Source organism: Melanostigma gelatinosum, assembly GCF_949748355.1.
Source record: "Melanostigma gelatinosum genome assembly, chromosome: 16".
Classification (NCBI taxonomy): Eukaryota; Metazoa; Chordata; class Actinopteri; order Perciformes; family Zoarcidae; genus Melanostigma; species Melanostigma gelatinosum.
In genome coordinates this window covers 18,936,824-18,955,432 of record NC_136649.1, presented here as the reverse complement: position 1 = coordinate 18,955,432, position 18,609 = coordinate 18,936,824, and the positions used below count along the sequence as shown (strand labels likewise).

Genomic DNA, 18,609 nt, shown 5'->3' with positions numbered 1-18,609 from the left:
ATCGGCTAGCATGTCGAAAAAAGTCATAGTATAGCATGTCGAAAATAGTCATTAAAAAGTCATAGTATAGCATGTCGAAAAAAGTCATCGGCTAGCATGTCGAAAAATGTCATGAAAAAGTCATCGCATAGCATGTCGAAAAAAGTCATAGTATAGCATGTCGAAAAAAGTCATAGTATAGCATGTCGAAAAAAGTCATCGGATAGCATGTCGAAAAAAGTCATGAAAAAGTCATAGTATAGCATGTCGAAAAAAGTCATAGTATAGCATGTCGAAAATAGTCATTAAAAAGTCATAGTATAGCATGTCGAAAAAAGTCATAGTATAGCATGTCGAAAAAAGTCATAGTATAGCATGTCGAAAAAAGTCATCTGCTAGCATGTCGAAAAAAGTCATAGTATAGCATGTCGAAAAAAGTCATAGTATAGCATGTCGAAAATAGTCATCGGCTAGCATGTCGAAAAAAGTCATAGTATAGCATGTCGAAAAAAGTCATAGTATAGCATGTCGAAAATAGTCATTAAAAAGTCATAGTATAGCATGTCGAAAAAAGTCATAGTATAGCATGTCGAAAATAGTCATCGGCTAGCATGTCGAAAAAAGTCATAGTATAGCATGTCGAAAAAAGTCATAGTATAGCATGTCGAAAAAAGTCAGTGTAGCATGTCGAAAAAAGTCATTTAAAAAGTCATAGTATAGCATGTCGAAAATAGTCATAGTATAGCATGTCGAAAAAAGTCATGAAAAAGTCAGAGTATAGCATGTCGAAAAAAGTCATAGTATAGCATGTCGAAAAAAGTCATAGTATAGCATGTTCTAAAAAGTCAAAGTATAGCATGTTGAAAATCAAAGAATAGCATGTGGAAAATAGTCATTAAAATGTCATAGTATAGTAATTTGAAAAAAGTCATTAGAAAGTCATAGTATAGCATGTCGAAAAAAGTCATCGGATAGCATGTCGAAAAAAGTCATCGGATAGCATGTCGAAAAAAGTCATCGGCTAGCATGTCGAAAAAAGTCATGAAAAAGTCATCGTATAGCATGTCGAAAAAAGTCATGAAAAAGTCATAGTATAGCATGTCGAAAAAAGTCATCGGCTAGCATGTCGAAAAAAGTCATGAAAAGTCATAGTGTAGCATGTCGAAAAAAGTCATTTAAAAAGTCATAGTATAGCATGTCGAAAAAAGTCATCGTATAGCATGTCGAAAAAAGTCATGAAAAAGTCATCGTATAGCATGTCGAAAAAAGTCATCGGCTAGCATGTCGAAAAAAGTCATGAAAAAGTCATAGTGTAGCATGTCGAAAAAAGTCATTTAAAAAGTCATAGTATAGCATGTCGAAAATAGTCATAGTATAGCATGTCGAAAAAAGTCATCGTATAGCATGTCGAAAAAAGTCATTAACAAGTCATAGTATAGCTGCATGTCGAAAAAAGTCATAGTATAGCATGTTCTAAAAAGTCAAAGTATAGCATGTTGAAAATCATAGAACAGCATGTGGAAAATAGTCATTAAAAAGTCATAGCATAGCATGTCGAAAAAAGTCAGTGTAGCACTACATGAAAGTTCGGAACATTGCACGACACTCGTGGGACTCTAGACTCCACCTGATAAGATACATTGTGATGATACTATTACTATTGAACAGATAGCACACCCAATGCAAATCCATCTTGTAAAATTGTTTTTATTCTCCTGGTTTTGACGGTATGCACAGATTGTATCATTTACATGAACAGAGGCTTTTTGAAAACTACTCACATATTTGTGTTAAATTGACCATTTCATTGTTGCTACAACTGAAAATCTGTCCTTGACGCAGCAACTCAATGTAAATCACTGACACAAGCATTTTGGGATAATGTACAAATTATAACTGAACACCTGAAATGATACAGAAAAGAAGCCCACATGTTAGGGTGTTAGGGTAAGGTGAGAGGGTTCATAGGGACCGAACAACATGCCTTGATGCGAATAAAGCTGTTTTTGAACCTTGTACATGTCATGTCATTTATGCATCTAAATAGATACTGTTACTAGTTTCAAATGAAAAAAAACTCTTGATATGGATGTATTTCCATGAGAGGAAAGGTTTGGTGTTTTCCACTTGATAAAGTTCAGTGTGGGAAGAGAAGGAGGATTGTAGGTTACATCACCAGCTCTTGTTCATCACCAGCACCTGAAGGAAATAAAATGAGAATGTGATCAATACGAGTAACAATAGTGTCGAAAGACAGATAATGAACAAACCTAGTATAGCATGTCGAAAAAACGTCATAACATTCATAGTATAGCATGTCGAAAAGTCATGAGATACTGTCGAAAAGAAAACGTCATAAAAGTCAGTATAGCATGTCGAAGAAAAGCTCATAAACAAATCATAGTATAGCATGACGTGTCATACAAAAGTTCATAACACAGTATACCATAATTTCATAGTATAGCATGTCAAAAAAACAATTAAAAAGTGATAGTGTATGATGTCGGAAAAAAGACATTGTACAGCATGTAATTATTTTTATTTTTTTACTTCAAGCGCTGAAAGAAAACAGTGTGTAACAAAACAGAAGGGATTGCATCACATGTGAAAGCAATAAAAACTCGTACCTGTAGACCTCGACTCGGTCACCAGGCGGTTGTGTTGGGAGCAGATCGACTGCGGTGGGGGAGGGGGGAGTCAAAAGGTGGCGGCCTCTCAGAGCGCGTTACTGTTTATTGTAATCTGACATGAAGGCTAGAAGCATTTGCGCTTGATTTCCCCCCCCCGCAGGAGCGCTCCCTTAAAAGCCTCTGCAGTTGTCATGGAGTTGTGCTTCCTGGTAAACAATGAGTCTTTTCATGACTGCACAGCTTTCAGTCCAGTAGCTGAGATAGACGGCACAGAGGGCAGAGAGAAAGAGCAGGGAGGGGTTGTGTGGCTGCACAGGGCAGCTCTCTTCCTCTCATCTAATATGAAGTCCACTGTACGTCCCATACGGGCTCGACTGCTCATTTATGTCAGCTGATTACGTTTGCAGTCTCATTACATCCATGATGGAAAAATTTGGTTCTATTTGGTTCTATTTGGATCTATGATAAAAAAAATCGAAAAGGTCATCGAACATCGATAGGGTGACGATATGTAAGGAAACAATCACACTTTATGGGAAGAAGGGTAAAGCTGTTGGGTGATGAGGGCCATGATGAAGGCAGGAGTCAAGCACATGACCACAAGTAAGGGGTCCACAGCAGAGCCGTGGGTTTATTTCTCATCCAGGCTGGCGTTGAGTAGAGCTTCCAGGGCCATTTTATCAAAGGTACGCATGTTGGTCTCCTCGCGCACCTTGTCTCGCACATGAAAGGAGGCCCGGGCCACAGAGCGAGCGCTCTCCAGCACCGCCCTCTTCTCCTTGAAGATCTGCTCGCTCTTCTCCAGCTTCCTCTCGATGGACTGCAGCAGCTCCAGACGCCTCTGCTTCTCCTCCTCCTCCACTCGCTGCCTGTTGAGCCTCTGGAGTTTTTCCTTCTCCTGCCGGGTGTGGACGGCCCGCTGAGCTTTCTCTCGGGCCCTCTCCTCGGCCAGCAAAGATGCCTGCTGGGCCCGTTTCCCCGCCTCCTTCACGCGAGCCTCCAGGAGCTGCTGCTGCTGCTTCTCGCGCTTCTCCGCTGCCTTGCGTGCTTTCTGAATCTGCTTCTCCTCGCGCTTGGCCTTTTCCTTCAGCTCCTGCCCTCGACGCTCCACTATCTGTTCATAGTTCTCCAGGGAGCGGCTGAGCTTCTCCTCTGCTGCCCTCCTGGCCTCCTCCCTCTCCTCCTGCTCTCTGCGGGCAATCTCCTGTATCAGGGCGGCGTGGCGTCTCTTCTCCGCTTTGTTCAGGCCTCGTCTGTCCTCGTGGCTCTGGTGCTCCTTCTCTTGCCTCTTCAGCTCGGCCATGGTGAGCTTCTCTTTCAGCAGCAGCCTCTCCTGCTCCAGCATGGCCGCCCTCTCCTCCTCCAGGGCCTTCAGGTTCTGCTCCTGAAGCGCTTTCTTATGCTTCTCCTCTCGTGCCGCCTGCTGCAACCTCAGCAAGCGATTGCGATCTTGCTGCTCTGCAAGCTCCCGCCATCGCTCCTCACTCTCCTCGACCTGCCGCATCTTGGCAGCCGTCGACAGCCGCTCCTGCTGGCTGAGTCGTCGCTGCCGTATCGACACCTGGGTCTGCCACACCCGCTGGCACTGGAGCACGGCGCGCTGCTTCTCCCTGTCCTCCTGCTCTCGCCGTAGCTCGTCCATTCGGCGCTCACTGTCCCACTGAAGGTGAGCCACGTAGCGGGTCTGGCTCATGATGTCCTCCTCCTGGTATCTGGCGAGCATCAGAGCTGCGATCTTGCGGTCGCGCTCGGACACGGCCTTCAGGCCTCGGCGCCTCACCTCCCTCACTATGCGCTCCACCTTCTGCGTCGTCTGCAGGGAGTGGCTCAGGTCGCCGAGGCTGAGGCTGCGGCCCATCAGGGAGTTGAAGGTGGCCATGGTGCGAGCCCGGGGACTGGAGACTTTAGCCCAGTAATCTCGAGCGCCGTCCCAGCTGTAAGAAGAGGAAGCGCCCGACTCTGATGAGGTGCACGCAGTAGTGGTTGTGGTGGTGGAGGTGGAAGAGCAGACCGGATCCATCCTCCGCTGTAAGGACTCCAGCGAATGGCTTTTTCCCGGCAACTTGGAGTCAAGGCCAAGGTGTCCATTGTGCTGAGAGAACGGCGCTCCTGTTACGCCGTTCAGAGGCGTCCCAGAGCTCTGAACTGCCGGCTTCTTCACCGATGATGATAATGTGGAGTTGGCTCTAGGGAAGAAGGGGGTTTTCGGTGTCGATCTGGGGAAAGTGTTAGAAGATTTACCGCCTGAGGACTTCATGACTACTGGTGGAGGGCCGGACGAGAGCGGCCGTGTGGTTTTGACTTGTTCGGGTGAATGCTTGGCAGATCCTTGGAAACCACCTTTGAAGGATGGTGTAGAGGTTGTGGAAGCAGTTTTTGAGGACTGAGATTTAGGGGATGTACTTGAGTTGGGAGCTTTAGATAACAGAGCCGAAGCTGCTTTAGATGTTGGACCTGATGCTGTGGCTCTAGAGGCTCTATCAGGGGTTGAGCTGGAGGTCACCGGCCCAGATTTATTTGGCTGAGAGGAGCCAGCGGAGGCTTTGCGCTGCTGCTCCACAGCAGAGGGTGACGCAGTGCTGTCGGTATTGACTGTCGCCTGCAGAATCCTTCTTTTTTCCTCCCTATCAATCCTCTCCCTCTCCTCCCTGCACTGCCTCAGTTTGCCGTGCCGGTCTCTCTCGTAGACTTCGAACAGGCCCGTAGCAACGCGCATGGAGCGGCCGGGAGCCTCCCGGGCGAAGTCAGCCAGCGGGCGGGGCAGGAGCTCCACGGGTTTGACCCCACATCGCGCACACGCCTCCAGAGAGTGAGGGCTTGTCAACACGTAACGGCTGCCCTCGGCGACTGGCGAGTCAAAGTTGTACAGGTCCAGGTGCAACTTTGGCGACGGATCTCTTTCAGTCGGAGTCTGTGGTTGCTCAGGTGAGGGCGGCCCCTGAGAGGCGCCGTCTGGCTCCGCCGGGGACGCAGTGTGGCAGGGGCTCGGCTCGGAACTGCCGGAGGGCGGCGTCTCGAAACCGGCATCCCCGTCGTCCTCTGTTGTCGTACCATCGGCCTCTTCTGGCAGACGAAGGTCTTCAGTGGCCACGGCTGGCGTGTCGAGCTGTGGGCCTTTGCACTTGTTGTTGCACTCCTCAGCCTCCGAGGGGTCGACCATAGTTGGCTGATACTGCAGGTAGAGAAGAGGGAAGGGGTCGATGGAGGGGGGTTGTATGATATTGGAGGGGATGTGAATAAAATAGTGGAAAGAGGTTTCAATTAGAGGATTATAGCATTCAGTCCAGAGCGTAAGAGAGATGCAGTCTGTGGGGGAGGGTCGCTACGCATGTTCAGAGGTGCATGCATGCATGAACACACTGATTTTTACACCAGATGAGACATTTCCCCTTCAGGGAAGTGACATAAGACACGAAAAAACACCAGAGTCCTTTAATAGAGAGTCTATTTTTGGCAGAGTTACTAGGCTGTGAAGAATTCGATTACTCACAGTCATATATTTCACTCTACATCACACAATCGACCTCAGACTACCTTTGAAATCAAACCAGGTCCTGCAAGATATATATATATATATATATATATATATATATATATATATATATATATATATATATATATATATATATATTATTCATCAGTATATAAAAAAGCTGGATTTAAGATCTACTTTGCTGTGCATCATGGACTCACACCTCACAAACAGTAAAGGCCTCGACTTTTCTGTATCAGCAGCACAGAGGCAGAACATCTGAATTAGATATCACAAACAACTCAGGGTCAAATTCTAAAGACAGATTATATTAGACATGTTTTGCTGCAGTTTGCTGCTGTGTATCAAAACAATATTCACTGTATTTTACTGTGGTTTCTTCCCGTGGTTTGGGTGCATTTCATGCTGCGTCGCGCCACAGAAAACACCCACTGACCTGCCAGTTTGTAAAACGTTTTCTGAACCGGTGCTTTGTTCCCCTTTAATCCGTGCAGTGCCCCTTGTTCCCCGCATACTATCAGGTTTCAGGGAAAAGGCTGCGGCCGTCGACCCAACGATGGAGCTTCACATCGCCGCGACCTGCAGCGACTCGACGGACAGACGGAGCGTTTCACAGCCGGTCGGTCTGCTGCGCGGCGGGGAGTGAATCTGCGCTCTGCAAGATTAAAAATGGCAAAAACGAAACACAAATACCGTCCGGGGAGAAATGTTCACGACACGTCGACAATAATCTGCTATCCAGCTTCCTCTGATCCTCCCTCAGCAGAGCGCATCGCGTAAACATCAGCGGTCTCCACCTGCGATTCAGCAGCATCCCTCCATCTCAGCCTCCTTAGCTCCGCCTGCTTCTCGCAAATATGCTGTAAAAAAATAAAATACGGTGTGCACGCTGTAATTAACCGAGCGCTCATACACTCGAATGACTAACATGTGACAAAACATTGGCCTAATGAATGCGTTAGCCTCGAGCACAGATCCTCCGACAGGCCTGTGTTTCAACCCGAGATGTATACATCTATAGAAGGGACGTGTCTTAATAATATTGTAATTCAGTTTCCTGTGTTATTCACCGCTTTAATGTTTGCATTTCAAGCAATATACAAATACAAATGAAATATATTATATGAAAGTCGAATCCATCTATAAATAGATGTTTAATCTGTGCAGGATGGTCTATCAAAAGTCACATCACCGCATGTAACAGCTGCCATCTGCCACCCTGCTTTAAGTAAATAAAATATACTGCAATTACTCGTACCAGCCACGAGAGGGCACTATAATATAATAGATACATGCCTTCACTTTCTCTGCAGACAAAGGAGGTTTAGCAGCCAATCAGCATCATCACAGTTGATCTGTTTTTCAGATCCTTTAATTAAGGAAAAGCATCAACACCAAAAAAGAGTTACAAGTATGTATTATCATACTTATATGTAAGTACTATCACCTAAATTTACTTAAAATATCAAAAGTAAAAAAATCCCCCGATGAGTGTTTTACAGTTATTCATAGTGTTGTTAGATACTTATTACTGATGCATTCATGTGTAGTTTGTAGCTGATTTGAACTAGACTTGGGTCATTTTGTACATTTTTTCCGAAACAAAAAATACAATCTAATTTTAAAACATGATGCATTGTTATGTTTTCTACACATAACCTCATAATCTCAGTCTGCAAAGTAACTAGTAACTACAGCTGTCAGACAAATGCAGAGTAGAAAGATAGAAAAAATATTTACCTCTATAATGTAGTGGAGTAAAACTTTGAAACAGCAGTAAATGGTAATACTCGAGTAAATTACAAGTGCCTAAAATGTGTATTTATGTACAATACTTGAGTAAATGTACTGAGTTACATTTCGCCGCTGGAGCTCATAAGGATGGAACAATAGATTTGTATGAAATGTGACCTGCTGTGTGGAGGCCATCAATAACTTCACTCCAGGCTGCTGACTATTTACCTTCTTTTCTTTTTCTTTTTTTGCTAAACCCCTTTACATTAAATATCAACATTTATTATTAAAGACAAGCTACATATCTATTAACTTTCAAACTCTTGTGATGGATATTATATTGAAGACTAAAAAACATCACAGCAGTTATAGTATTAAACATGTAAATAGTGTGCGTTATTATTACCATGTATGTATTAATGAATTATGTATGCATTTAATTCTCTCTCCTCGACATACCTGCACATTACTCTAGTCACAGTGGTTCATGAATACGACCCACTAACACAAACTTGACATGTTTGTATGTCACGCTGACAAAATAAAAAAGAACTGTGTTTTATGTTTCATTTTCTGTTTATACAGCCGTCTCCACACATGGGTTTCCACGAGCCCATTTTTTGAAAGTCTAAATACTGTTTCTACTTCCTATTGAACCACTCAGATTCTCTAAATCACTAAAAGTCACGAACGTCAATGGTTTCTACAGAGAGCAACAAACATTCAGAATCAAAAAGCGATGTTAAAAAAGACACAGTTTTTCGTTACTGCTACTTTTGCAACTGCTACTTCATTGGTAGTTCGTTGGTAGTAGCAGTACTTATACAATTCTTGTTCTAGCCGGTACTACAAGTGGTAGAAGGAGTAAAACATAATGGTAATTGTCTCTGTGTAGTTGTGTGACCATTTTCTTCCACCACTACGACATGAATGACTGCAGTGTAGTTATTGAGGCAGACTGGTCTGGTTCGGTCCAGTTGGAGCAGTTGAATCAGGATCAGATAACTGAGTGAAAATCACAGTGATGACGATGACCCACTAAACTCCTGACCCGGTGTGGGGAACAGTGCGAGTTTAATTGGCCCCGCCCGTGAGCCGTATCAGGAGGAGAGCGGGTAACAAGTGACAACAGGGAACGTGCTGGCTGGCTTGTTAACCGGGGGCCTGGAGTCTGGGATGGGGGCCAAAGGGGAGCGGGGCATGGTGTGGTCGCTGCACAGTTCACTGGTGCGGGGGTATGCTCGACAGAATTTTTTGTTTTTGGTAGGGCATGCTCCCCACCACCAAAGCTGGACTGGGGGGTTCATCGAGAGGTGAGCTGCTCTGTGCAGTCATGGAGACCACTGCAATGCCCGGCTGGTGGTGAGGGTCTTTGAGGATGCCCTTGTATACTGGTTGTAGTGGGAACCAGTCTAGAGGTGCCAACACCTTCTGAGGAGCCGTACATTCTAAAGTATAACATGTGAACAGGGGTTTGATACGTGGCACTCAGGACTCTAAGTACATTTTAATAGTTGTACTTCAATATTTTACAAATTAAACCTAAACCATACTCTCACCCTAAAATCAATTTTTAGTTGAATTATGAATGCTTTAAATGACAAAAATCACACATATTGTCAACCCTGATGGTGCAGCAAACAACATATTACAGAGTAAACTGTCATCGAACTAATAAGATAACAGTTTACTTTACTTTTACTTTACTATGTAATAAACAGGACTGTGACTGTAATGATTTATATTTTCTCTAAAATATAAACTCAAAATGGAAAATGACTGCAATGAATCAATAAATCAATCAAGGAGTCAGTCAACCAGTAAATACTTAAGAAATCAAATGAACCGGATATGTTTTTACTCTTCTTTTTGTGTTTTGTTAATAATGTCTTTGGAAAAACCTGGAAACTTAATAAATATATTCATCAAAGAAATCAGTCAATTCAATTCATCAACATTTCCTTTTTCATGCTTTTTTGTTTGGCTCTTCAAAATTGGGTTCCTGTCACGTCGGTCAACTTTGAATATCTGATTATTTGCTGAGAGACGGGTTGAAACTGAGTACATTTACTCAAATACTATACGGTACTTGTACTCATATTCTCATTTTGTGATACTTCTACTCCATTACATGAAAGATATTGATTATTAATGCAAAATATAACAAACTAATACAGTATGATGCAATGCTGTGGATAAAGACAGTACTTAAACGCTGAAATTCAAAAGTTCCCCGAGATATGTAGTAAAAAAAAAAAATAAAAAAAATTGTAAGTCAATAATATATCATACATTATTCTGGAATAGGCCATTCTGCAGGAGTATTTCTACATTGTGGTCATGCTACTTTTACTTCATGAAAGGATTTGAGTATTTCCTCTACCACCGACTAAATACATGTACCGTTAAAAAACAAAAACACGATGACCAAAGGCAGCAAAATAGACTATTCAAATGTAATAAAGTTGAGTTTTGAGTCAACAAGTCTGTCTGCTAATGCACGTGAACATTGTGTACAAGTACAAACTGATTCTATATCAGCTCTCCTCGTTTGGAAACTCTGCTGGAGTTCTGGGAGATGATTGATTAACAGGTCTTGCGTTAGAATAACAAAGTGAAGGCAGAATCTGTGCAGTTAAGAGGATCTATGTGCCGTTCACTCCCATGAACGAGGCCTATTTTCCACACAGAGGCAACAAATGAATCCAGCCAAGAGATTACAGACAGACAGACACTCTGGCTATAACCACCTTTGGCTCCCTGACTCAACAGCCTCAGCTGAGATGAATTCACACATTTCATTTCCCTCCAAGAGGCCGATCTGATTGTCAGCTCTACATGTGTGCTGAACTTTGACAAGTGCGGATAAAGACAAACTCTCTTACAGACCTGGAAATAAAGAGGATACAGTCGGTCTACGTGCACTTCCACCTCTCCGGAGGGCTACTGATTTTCCACATTATTATGTTTTACTACTATTGCAGTGGCTCGTGCCAAGAGGACACTATCGAGGTGCTCGCCCAGAGAGAGACACTCTTAAAGTGTGAGTGATGCTGTTCTGATACGGTTCGTGATGATACCCCGGTAAGACGACTACATGTCACTTTTTACATCACCAAACTGTTCTGCTATTTTTCTGCAAAGACAGAAACATGTGAATAATATATTATAATCTACAGGCTAAGATATTGGTCATTCACTGCTAATATGTGTGTATTTGGTTTCTGCCGATCCAGAGCCAACGACAGCTGCAAGTTTTCTTCTACTATTCTACAATTTTTTGAATTAATTCTCCGTTTATTATTTTTTATATATCCTCAGAGTTGATTGGTCTTTTAAAATTGTTGCAGCAAATTACTGGGTTAAAATCATCATATAAATTAAGTTTTCTCAAATTGTTTTCATGTAACGGCTTTCCCGTCCTGTCAAGAAACAAATTCAATCATCATTCTTAATTCTTTGGTCATGTGTAAATATGTTGATTATTGGAACAAAATAGAATATTGTATTATCAGTAAAGCTTTATTGTACAGGTTTTTAATTTCCCAATTTTTTAAATTATGAATGTTCAACTGTCCCACGGAGAAAGGACTCTAGGTTACGCAAGCAGTTAATTGATGTTAATTAATTGGAAGGTCAACTTTTTTCTGTATAACTGCTACAAAATTAGAAAAACTCCTTCCAGGAAGCGATGGACCTGTCAGATTAGGTGTTACTGTATTATACAGAACAGCAGAAGTCTAACCCTAATAATTCATCTGCGCTGCAAACCAGAACAAAAGAAGAACAAAGCAGCAAAGAAAAACAGACCAGAGTGTGAGAAGGTTAGAGGTACCAGATGATCATTTCAATGCAGTGCTGTAGAACTGTAGGCTGACGTTGTGTATGTTCTCAACAATGCCCTGAACACTCGCTGCCCTGCAGGAACTCACTGGTCCTGTGAAGACCGAGACCTCTGGTTGCCCCCAGTTCACATTTCCAGCATCGGTTTGCAAACAGAAAAGGACACGTTTTCTGGACAGTTTCAACAACTCCACCCTTTGACCCTTCGCTTTCTCCAGCTACGAAGCCCCCCCCCCCCGCTCTGCCCTCTGTGGGTACAGGGGTCCCATGCGGGTGTGGAATAGTCCCCTCCTCGGTGGAAGGGGAAAAGGTCCCAGAGACGGAGCTGTTAATTCAATCAGAAGAGCGGTATGCTCAATTAAGCATCCATAAGGGCTCTGGATGGGTCTGGGGGCCCCGGAGAGGGCAGGCAGCCCAGGCCCCATGAGGTATTAATTGTGGATGACAGTGTGTAAACAGTGGGGTGAATAGACAGCGCAGGTGCGGGACACCCAAGTCCAGACTCAATAGCCCTTTTCACACCCTTTGCACTCTGTTGCCATTTTCTCTTTCATTCTCTCACTCTGTAAAAATCCCTTGAATCTCTGATTAATGTCACAGTTAATTTGGCTTTGTGGGGCTTATTTATTTGTTGCCGTGCGTTTCCGTCACTAGGCATGCTGCTACATCAGCCTCAGTGTGTGTGTGTGTGTGCGTTTACGTGCGAGTGTGTGTTTGAAGAGGGTAATAAGAGGCCAGGTAGCTGCTGTCCAGACCTGTTGGCCAGCCGAGGGCTATCTGCAGCTCCTCGTCTTCAGGAGCTAATGAAAATTGCGGCCAGTACATGTAAAATATGTGGAATTTATTAAATGAAATCCAGATGACCCTTTAAAAGGAGTGGGCTTTCTATCTGACCTCCGGTTTTTCCACAGCGCACCACCAACCCCCGTCCCCGTCTTTCATTCAGCGCTCATGTTTGACAACATTAACTTCACTAGAGCCGTCATACGCACAGACCGTTAACAGGGAACTGTAGAGGAAGACGTGTGCACATCAGTACTTTGGTAACAAGAAATAAACATTTACTAAAGGTAAAAGTATAGAAGCATCATCAGAGAAAATGTTCAAAATTCAAAGTACTCATTATGCAAAATGGCCCCTTTCAGAGTGTTATTATTGATATTATATTCCTGGATCATTGATGCAGTAATTGAGTTGCATTAACGTAAAGGCTGGTGACAGTGGAGATATACTTTAGGTAGTTCAATGAACAACATATTTTATAAACTTATGTTTTGCATGTAAAAAAATATATTTAAAAAAGCAGCAGAAAGTCTCAGAAAATTGATTGGAGAAAATCGACAATATTTCGCTCTGAAATGTAAAGGAGTAGAAGTACAAAGTCTCATAACATGGAGTGCAAGTACTTCAATACTGAACGACTCCGGTGGTCGAAGTATTAACGGAAGTATTAGTATGCTGAAAAACTATGTTTTATGCAAAGTGGGTCTTTTCAGATATTGTTATCTTGTAGAAAACTGTTAAGTTATTATTCTTTAAAAATATTAAGAGATAAGGTAATAGTTGCTTTTAAATGTTGAATATTAATAATTCAATATTTAATCTGACGTGTCAAATTAAGGTAGTCCGGTCAAAATTAAAACAAAATGTATGTTCATGTATTTGTTACTTTCCATCATGGTTTAATGCAAAGTTTCATTTCAAAGAGTTTATTATACCGTGTGTGTATGTCAGACATTTCGTGAAGTAACTCATACATACAGATGTAAAATAAATGTAGTGAAAAGTAAAAAGTACAATATTTCCCAGTAAAACATGTGGTTGAAGTATAAAGTTGCACAAAATATAAATACTCATAAAAATAAAAATGATGAAATGATCAACAACGAGAAGCGACTAAAACACCGGAAAAATGTAAAAAGGAGCTTTTACTTTGAAAAGTGTTTGTTTCACAGTATGAAACTGTGAATACCTGTAAAATCTAATGGGACAACTAACTCGTTAAATGTTGCAACTTTTACCCACGACATTAAGCATACCGCGTCTGAACTCTGTGTGTGCGTGTGTGTGTGTGTGTGTGTGTCTAACTTTTCGTACATGTGACATCATGGTTGAACATCTGTGCCCCCCCCCCCCCCCCCCCCCCCGTCAGATCTCTGGGTGGCCTCTGTCCTGCTCCGTCTGTTTCTGTGTCTCCAGACACCTGCTAATTTTCGGCCGTATGTAGTTGGTGTAAGCTGGCGGGGGGACAGCGGCTGGGGGGGGCTGCAGTAATTGGGAAATGCATTTCATTTCAGCATGCCCATTCATTCCTTTTTTGTTTTTGTTGTGAGAGGTTTTCATTCATGCTCGGCCAAATGACAACAGAATCAAAGTGTAGAGCCATGCTTTCCCTACAACAGCTTTACACCCCAGAAAACTCTGTCTTCTTTGTTAGGGGGGCTGAAGCGAGAGGGAAGAGCAGATATAAACTGATCTCGTTAACATTCCAAGAGACACTCCTGTCCCCCCCCCCCCCCCCTCTACTCCTCCTCTTCACCTCCCACAGCATTTCTACACTCACACCAGGTTACGAGTGGACCGGCTGGCACAGAGCAGAGAGGAAGGGAGGGGAAGACGATGCCCCCGGGGTGAGAAACAGCACCCGAGTGAGGCGTGTCCAACCTCTCACAGCTCTGATGATGATACTACTCGGGCGCTTTGCTGAGTCTCTGCGGTGGTCCGATAAAGAAGAATCCAGACTTTTCACTGTCTCCAGTTCGTTGAGGCCTCTATTTTTCCTCTCCTTTATGTCCAACTTCCTTTTTCAGAGGCCTGACCCTCTTCACAAATTCTCTCCATCCTCCCTGAGAAAATAGTCCTCCTGAAACCGCCCGGTGCTCACAGAAATCGTTAATGCTGACCCTAATTGTGCCAATTCCAGCAGCTCAATAGCTCTAATTACAAGGTTCTTCACTGAGGCACTCAAAAAGCCGCTGAACTGTCATCGCCAACAATTAAAAAATATCTATAGGGACAAAGACTGAGGGAAGGGGATTTGAGGGGGGGTCACCCATTCCAGCAAAGGGTGACCGGATGGCCCTTTTCAGCTCTTAAAAGCCCAGTTTCTGAAGCCGGCCACCTGCACTCAACACTCGGCTTCCCTCGCTCACCCTCTTCGGTCTCTCATCCTCCTTTTTTAGCTCGCTCTCAATGGGCCACACAATTTATCTGAAAGAGAAAAGATGGAGAAAGAGAGCACGCAGAGAGAAAGAAGACGTGGGAGCAACGACTACAGTGTGGAGCCAGTTTTATGAGTCCATTTAAGGTTGTTTATGTTCCAGTCAGGATGGACATCAGTGCAATAAGATCAGTGTTGGAGACGTATTCAGATACTTTACTGATGTAAAAGTACCAATACTGCAATATGAAAATACTCAATTACAAGTAAAAGTCTGAAATCGAAAAGGTCACTTCAGTAAAAGTTGAAAGTGTTATCAGAAAATAGAACTTGAAGTAACACAAGTCAAATAACCCATAATAGAGAGAAATGTTCATTTATTATTGTCGATTATAACTATTTTGCATTATATTGGTTGGTTTAATTCTTAAAAGTGAGTCATATTTTAAAAGATCATCATGTGATTGACGTGTAAAATCTTAAACTGGAATCCAATTGGAAAGTAAATTCAGTGAGTGGAGTAAAAAGTGCAATAGTTCTCCCCAAAAATTAAAAATATTAAATTGCATGAAATGCAAATACAGAGTTATATACAAATACACCATATTTGTCAGTATAGTAAAAATAAAAATGCATTTATTACACATTTGAATATTTTAGATGTACTTACATCTGTTTTATTGAAATATACACTCAGAGGCCACTTTATTAGGTACACCTGTCAATTATAATGCAATCCAATACACCAGCTAAGCCATAAACGATATGTTCACTTTTGATTGACATTGTCAGAGGTCTTAATTGAACTATATGTTTCGAGGGTGTTGTTAAACTGGACAGCATTATATTGAGAAGGGTTGCTGATGTTTTCTCAATATAGGCCAATAAAACACCAGCACCAAGTACAATCTCAGAGGTTTGAAGATAATCGAGTTAACTCTCGGAAAGTTTCACAGAAAGTGAATACTTTAAAGCTTTGTAAAAGGTATTTGTGGCGGAGAGGTTGTAGGTTGCATTCGATTGTCTAGCTGTCGCTAATAAAAGGGCAGGAAGTGTATCATTACTTTGGTATTTTTCAACTGCAAACATATTTATTATGTACGGTTGTATTTTGCATGAATTTAGGCAATTATTATTATTAATATATATTACTGCTGCTTTCTTTACAGTGATCAGCCACCAACCTCTTCAAAATAATAAGGTTTCCTCTTAAAAACAAGTTAAACCACGAACAATAACTTGGGATTAAGTGTCACAAACAGACGTTTTTGCCCAACCAACCTCTGAATCCCCATCCTTTCAACACACACACACACACACACACACACACACACACACACACACACACACACACACACACACACACACACACACACACACACACACACACACACACACACACACACACACACACACACACACACACACACACACACACACCCCACCCTGCGGTGCTTGTGACAGCTATTGACTTTCCTCAATAGATGTTTTCTATTGTAACCCAAGTACACAGGCTAAATGTCACGGCAGCAGGATACTCGGCTATTATAGAGCATTATATCTCTCTGAGCATTATATGTCTCTGAATGGGGATGAGAACCTAAAATTTGACTTCACAATTGCTCGGCCATTGTTCCTGCTCTCAAAGACCGATGATAATACACTGAGTGTCCCTGCAGCTGCTGCTTCTCCTGACTGACTGACCACAGCAGCGCCTTTCTCCTCCGTGGAGAGTTAATCTTGGACCAGCGTAAAGGTGGGCGTGGCTTTCGGACGCCGTCCCTCGCTGCTATTGGACGGTTGTGGGTGTCAGTCAGCGCTGCTTCTCCCTCCTTTGCGTTTTAAATGAAGCCGCAATGGATACAAGCGCGACTCAACCTGCGGAAGCCGCCCGTGATGAACAGCTGATCCTCCCGCAGTGGATAAAAAAACAAAACAAACCCGATGACCATGATCACCGCCGAGTCATGATTTCTCATCCCACGCGCGGCACTATGTGATCAGTTATTGGAGAAGTAGACAAAACGGAAATAACTAGAAGGAAAGTAGATTGGAGTGCGTGAAGGAGTGTTGTGTTTTTTGGACCTGTTGATCATCAGTGTGACGGAGACTACCTGCAGCTCACCGACCATCAACGATGTTATTGTCAAGTTTGCTTCTCTTCACCTTTTCTCGCTTTTGGGCGCCTCTGCTCCTCTGCTACCTGCCTCAAGTCTCCGCACAGAAGCCGGGCTCGCGGGTGAGTGCATACCTGAGTGTCTCTTTTGAAGACATACTGTCGGACAGTACTCCGGTTAAAAGTGACGTGACGAAACACACTGTGTGCCAAATGTCATACTGTGCGACTATAAGCCGTAGTTTATCAGAATACACATAAATGTTTCACCTTCAACAGAATATTTAAAAAGTGTCATCGTGCTTTTTACGGAATGATTAATCGCTTTGTTCAATTTACTGGAATTCAGGCAATCCGCAGATGTTTAAAATGCAATCTATAGACGTATGTATGAATATTATCGGAAATCTAGTGCAGAGGTGTATTGTGCAGTTCACGTGAGACTGTTCATAACAGCGTTTCCTTTTAGAAAGGAGCCCACAAAGTAATCAATAAAGTCAACAGAATCAAGGACTTTCAAAACAGACTCGAAATAACATGTTTTGGAAGGTGAAACATAAATAAATTCAGCCAAAATACGAATTAAATAATGTTTATTACTGATTATCTTGTCAAGTAAATAAAGCCTGCTGCTGCAATAAATGATAAGTAATGTTTACAATGCAGCTTTTTCATCAACATTCAAGACTTTTCAAGGCCTATGTTGTATTTATTTTTGGAATAAATTCTTTATTATTCTTAAGTGTAGTCTATTCACTGGGTTACATGGTTATAAGCTGCCTTACTCCTCCAGAAAAAGACATTTTGGCTGCTGATGGCTGCAATTTTGAGACTTATTCTCTCTTTTAGTCACCAGAGGAAGAACTGAGTCCTGATCTCTGTTTAAAGTACTGCAATCAGAGTGTAAGACATGAAAAAAAAACAGTTTTTAAAGATATGGACCACAGCATCTCTGCTCGTATCCCTTCTACTTTTCTAGGACAGATCTTTGTCACCGTCATGTCCCTCCATCTCTTTTTTAAAACTCTCTCCCCTTTCTGTCTCTCTCTCTCTCACACACTGCTTTATTTGTTCCCCCTTTTGTTGCAGTTTCTTTTAAACAAATACCTGTGGCACTGGCCAAGCGGAGAGGGAAAGAAGTGATGGAGAACAGCATTGTTTCAGCTCACAGATGCAGAGTAATATTTGTGGTTCGAGGGGTGGGTGAATATGTAACAGTCACATATTGGACCTATTTCACAATGTCTTTGAACCCCTCCCTCCCTCCCTACACGGGACACAGTGGTCAATGCGGCTCTGTGGAAAGAGTCGTAGTGAATTATACTTTCCGTAATCACTTCTTTGCTACCCACCAGATCATTGTTTTCCTACTGCCCAAATAATGTAAAACATGAGAGTGGAGTGACTGGTTTTACGGTCACACGAGTGAGTTCGGAGTTTGCTGTATATATATTGCATCTGATTCAGCTGACAGATCTTTGGTTAGCCACAGGGGATACTACAACAAGTGCTCGGTGTTTAGGAAATCAGAAGAAAGGTGATATATCTGAACTGAAATTTTCCAAAACCGCTTCTACTTTCTGTTCAAACTTTAGTGAAGAGGATTTCAGGCTCCTCTGCAGGCCGGGAAACTTTCAAAGTCCAAAATAGAGGG

The 18,609-nt window shown here is 42.6% G+C and overlaps 2 protein-coding genes across 6 annotated transcripts in view; one reads left to right on the top strand and one right to left on the bottom strand.

Moving 5' to 3' along the window:
• Nucleotides 1–3,167: 3,167 nt before the first annotated feature.
• The window catches only part of ccdc177 (coiled-coil domain containing 177), a 28,957-nt gene continuing 13,515 nt past the window's right edge, over nucleotides 3,168–18,609 (bottom strand). Inside the window, exons 1-2 of one of the 2 annotated variants that reach the window (XM_079286656.1) lie at nucleotides 6,539–6,593; nucleotides 3,168–5,781 (exon numbers count right to left, since the gene is read on the bottom strand). In XM_079286656.1, coding sequence (XP_079142782.1) covers nucleotides 3,241–5,769 — 2,529 coding nt within the window. In that variant the 5' untranslated portion in view covers nucleotides 5,770–5,781; nucleotides 6,539–6,593 and the 3' untranslated portion in view covers nucleotides 3,168–3,240. Of the gene's footprint in view, nucleotides 5,782–6,538; nucleotides 6,594–18,609 lie in introns of those variants that run through there. The other variant, XM_079286655.1, reaches the window with a different exon arrangement.
• smoc1 (SPARC related modular calcium binding 1) overlaps nucleotides 16,977–18,609 on the top strand; it is a gene marked incomplete at its 5' end in the record, with an annotated part of 38,059 nt that continues 36,426 nt past the window's right edge. For all 4 annotated transcript variants that reach the window (XM_079286661.1, XM_079286660.1, XM_079286659.1 and 1 more), the window contains one exon: nucleotides 16,977–17,078. In XM_079286661.1, coding sequence (XP_079142787.1) covers nucleotides 16,977–17,078 — 102 coding nt within the window. The remainder of the gene's footprint in view (nucleotides 17,079–18,609) is intronic.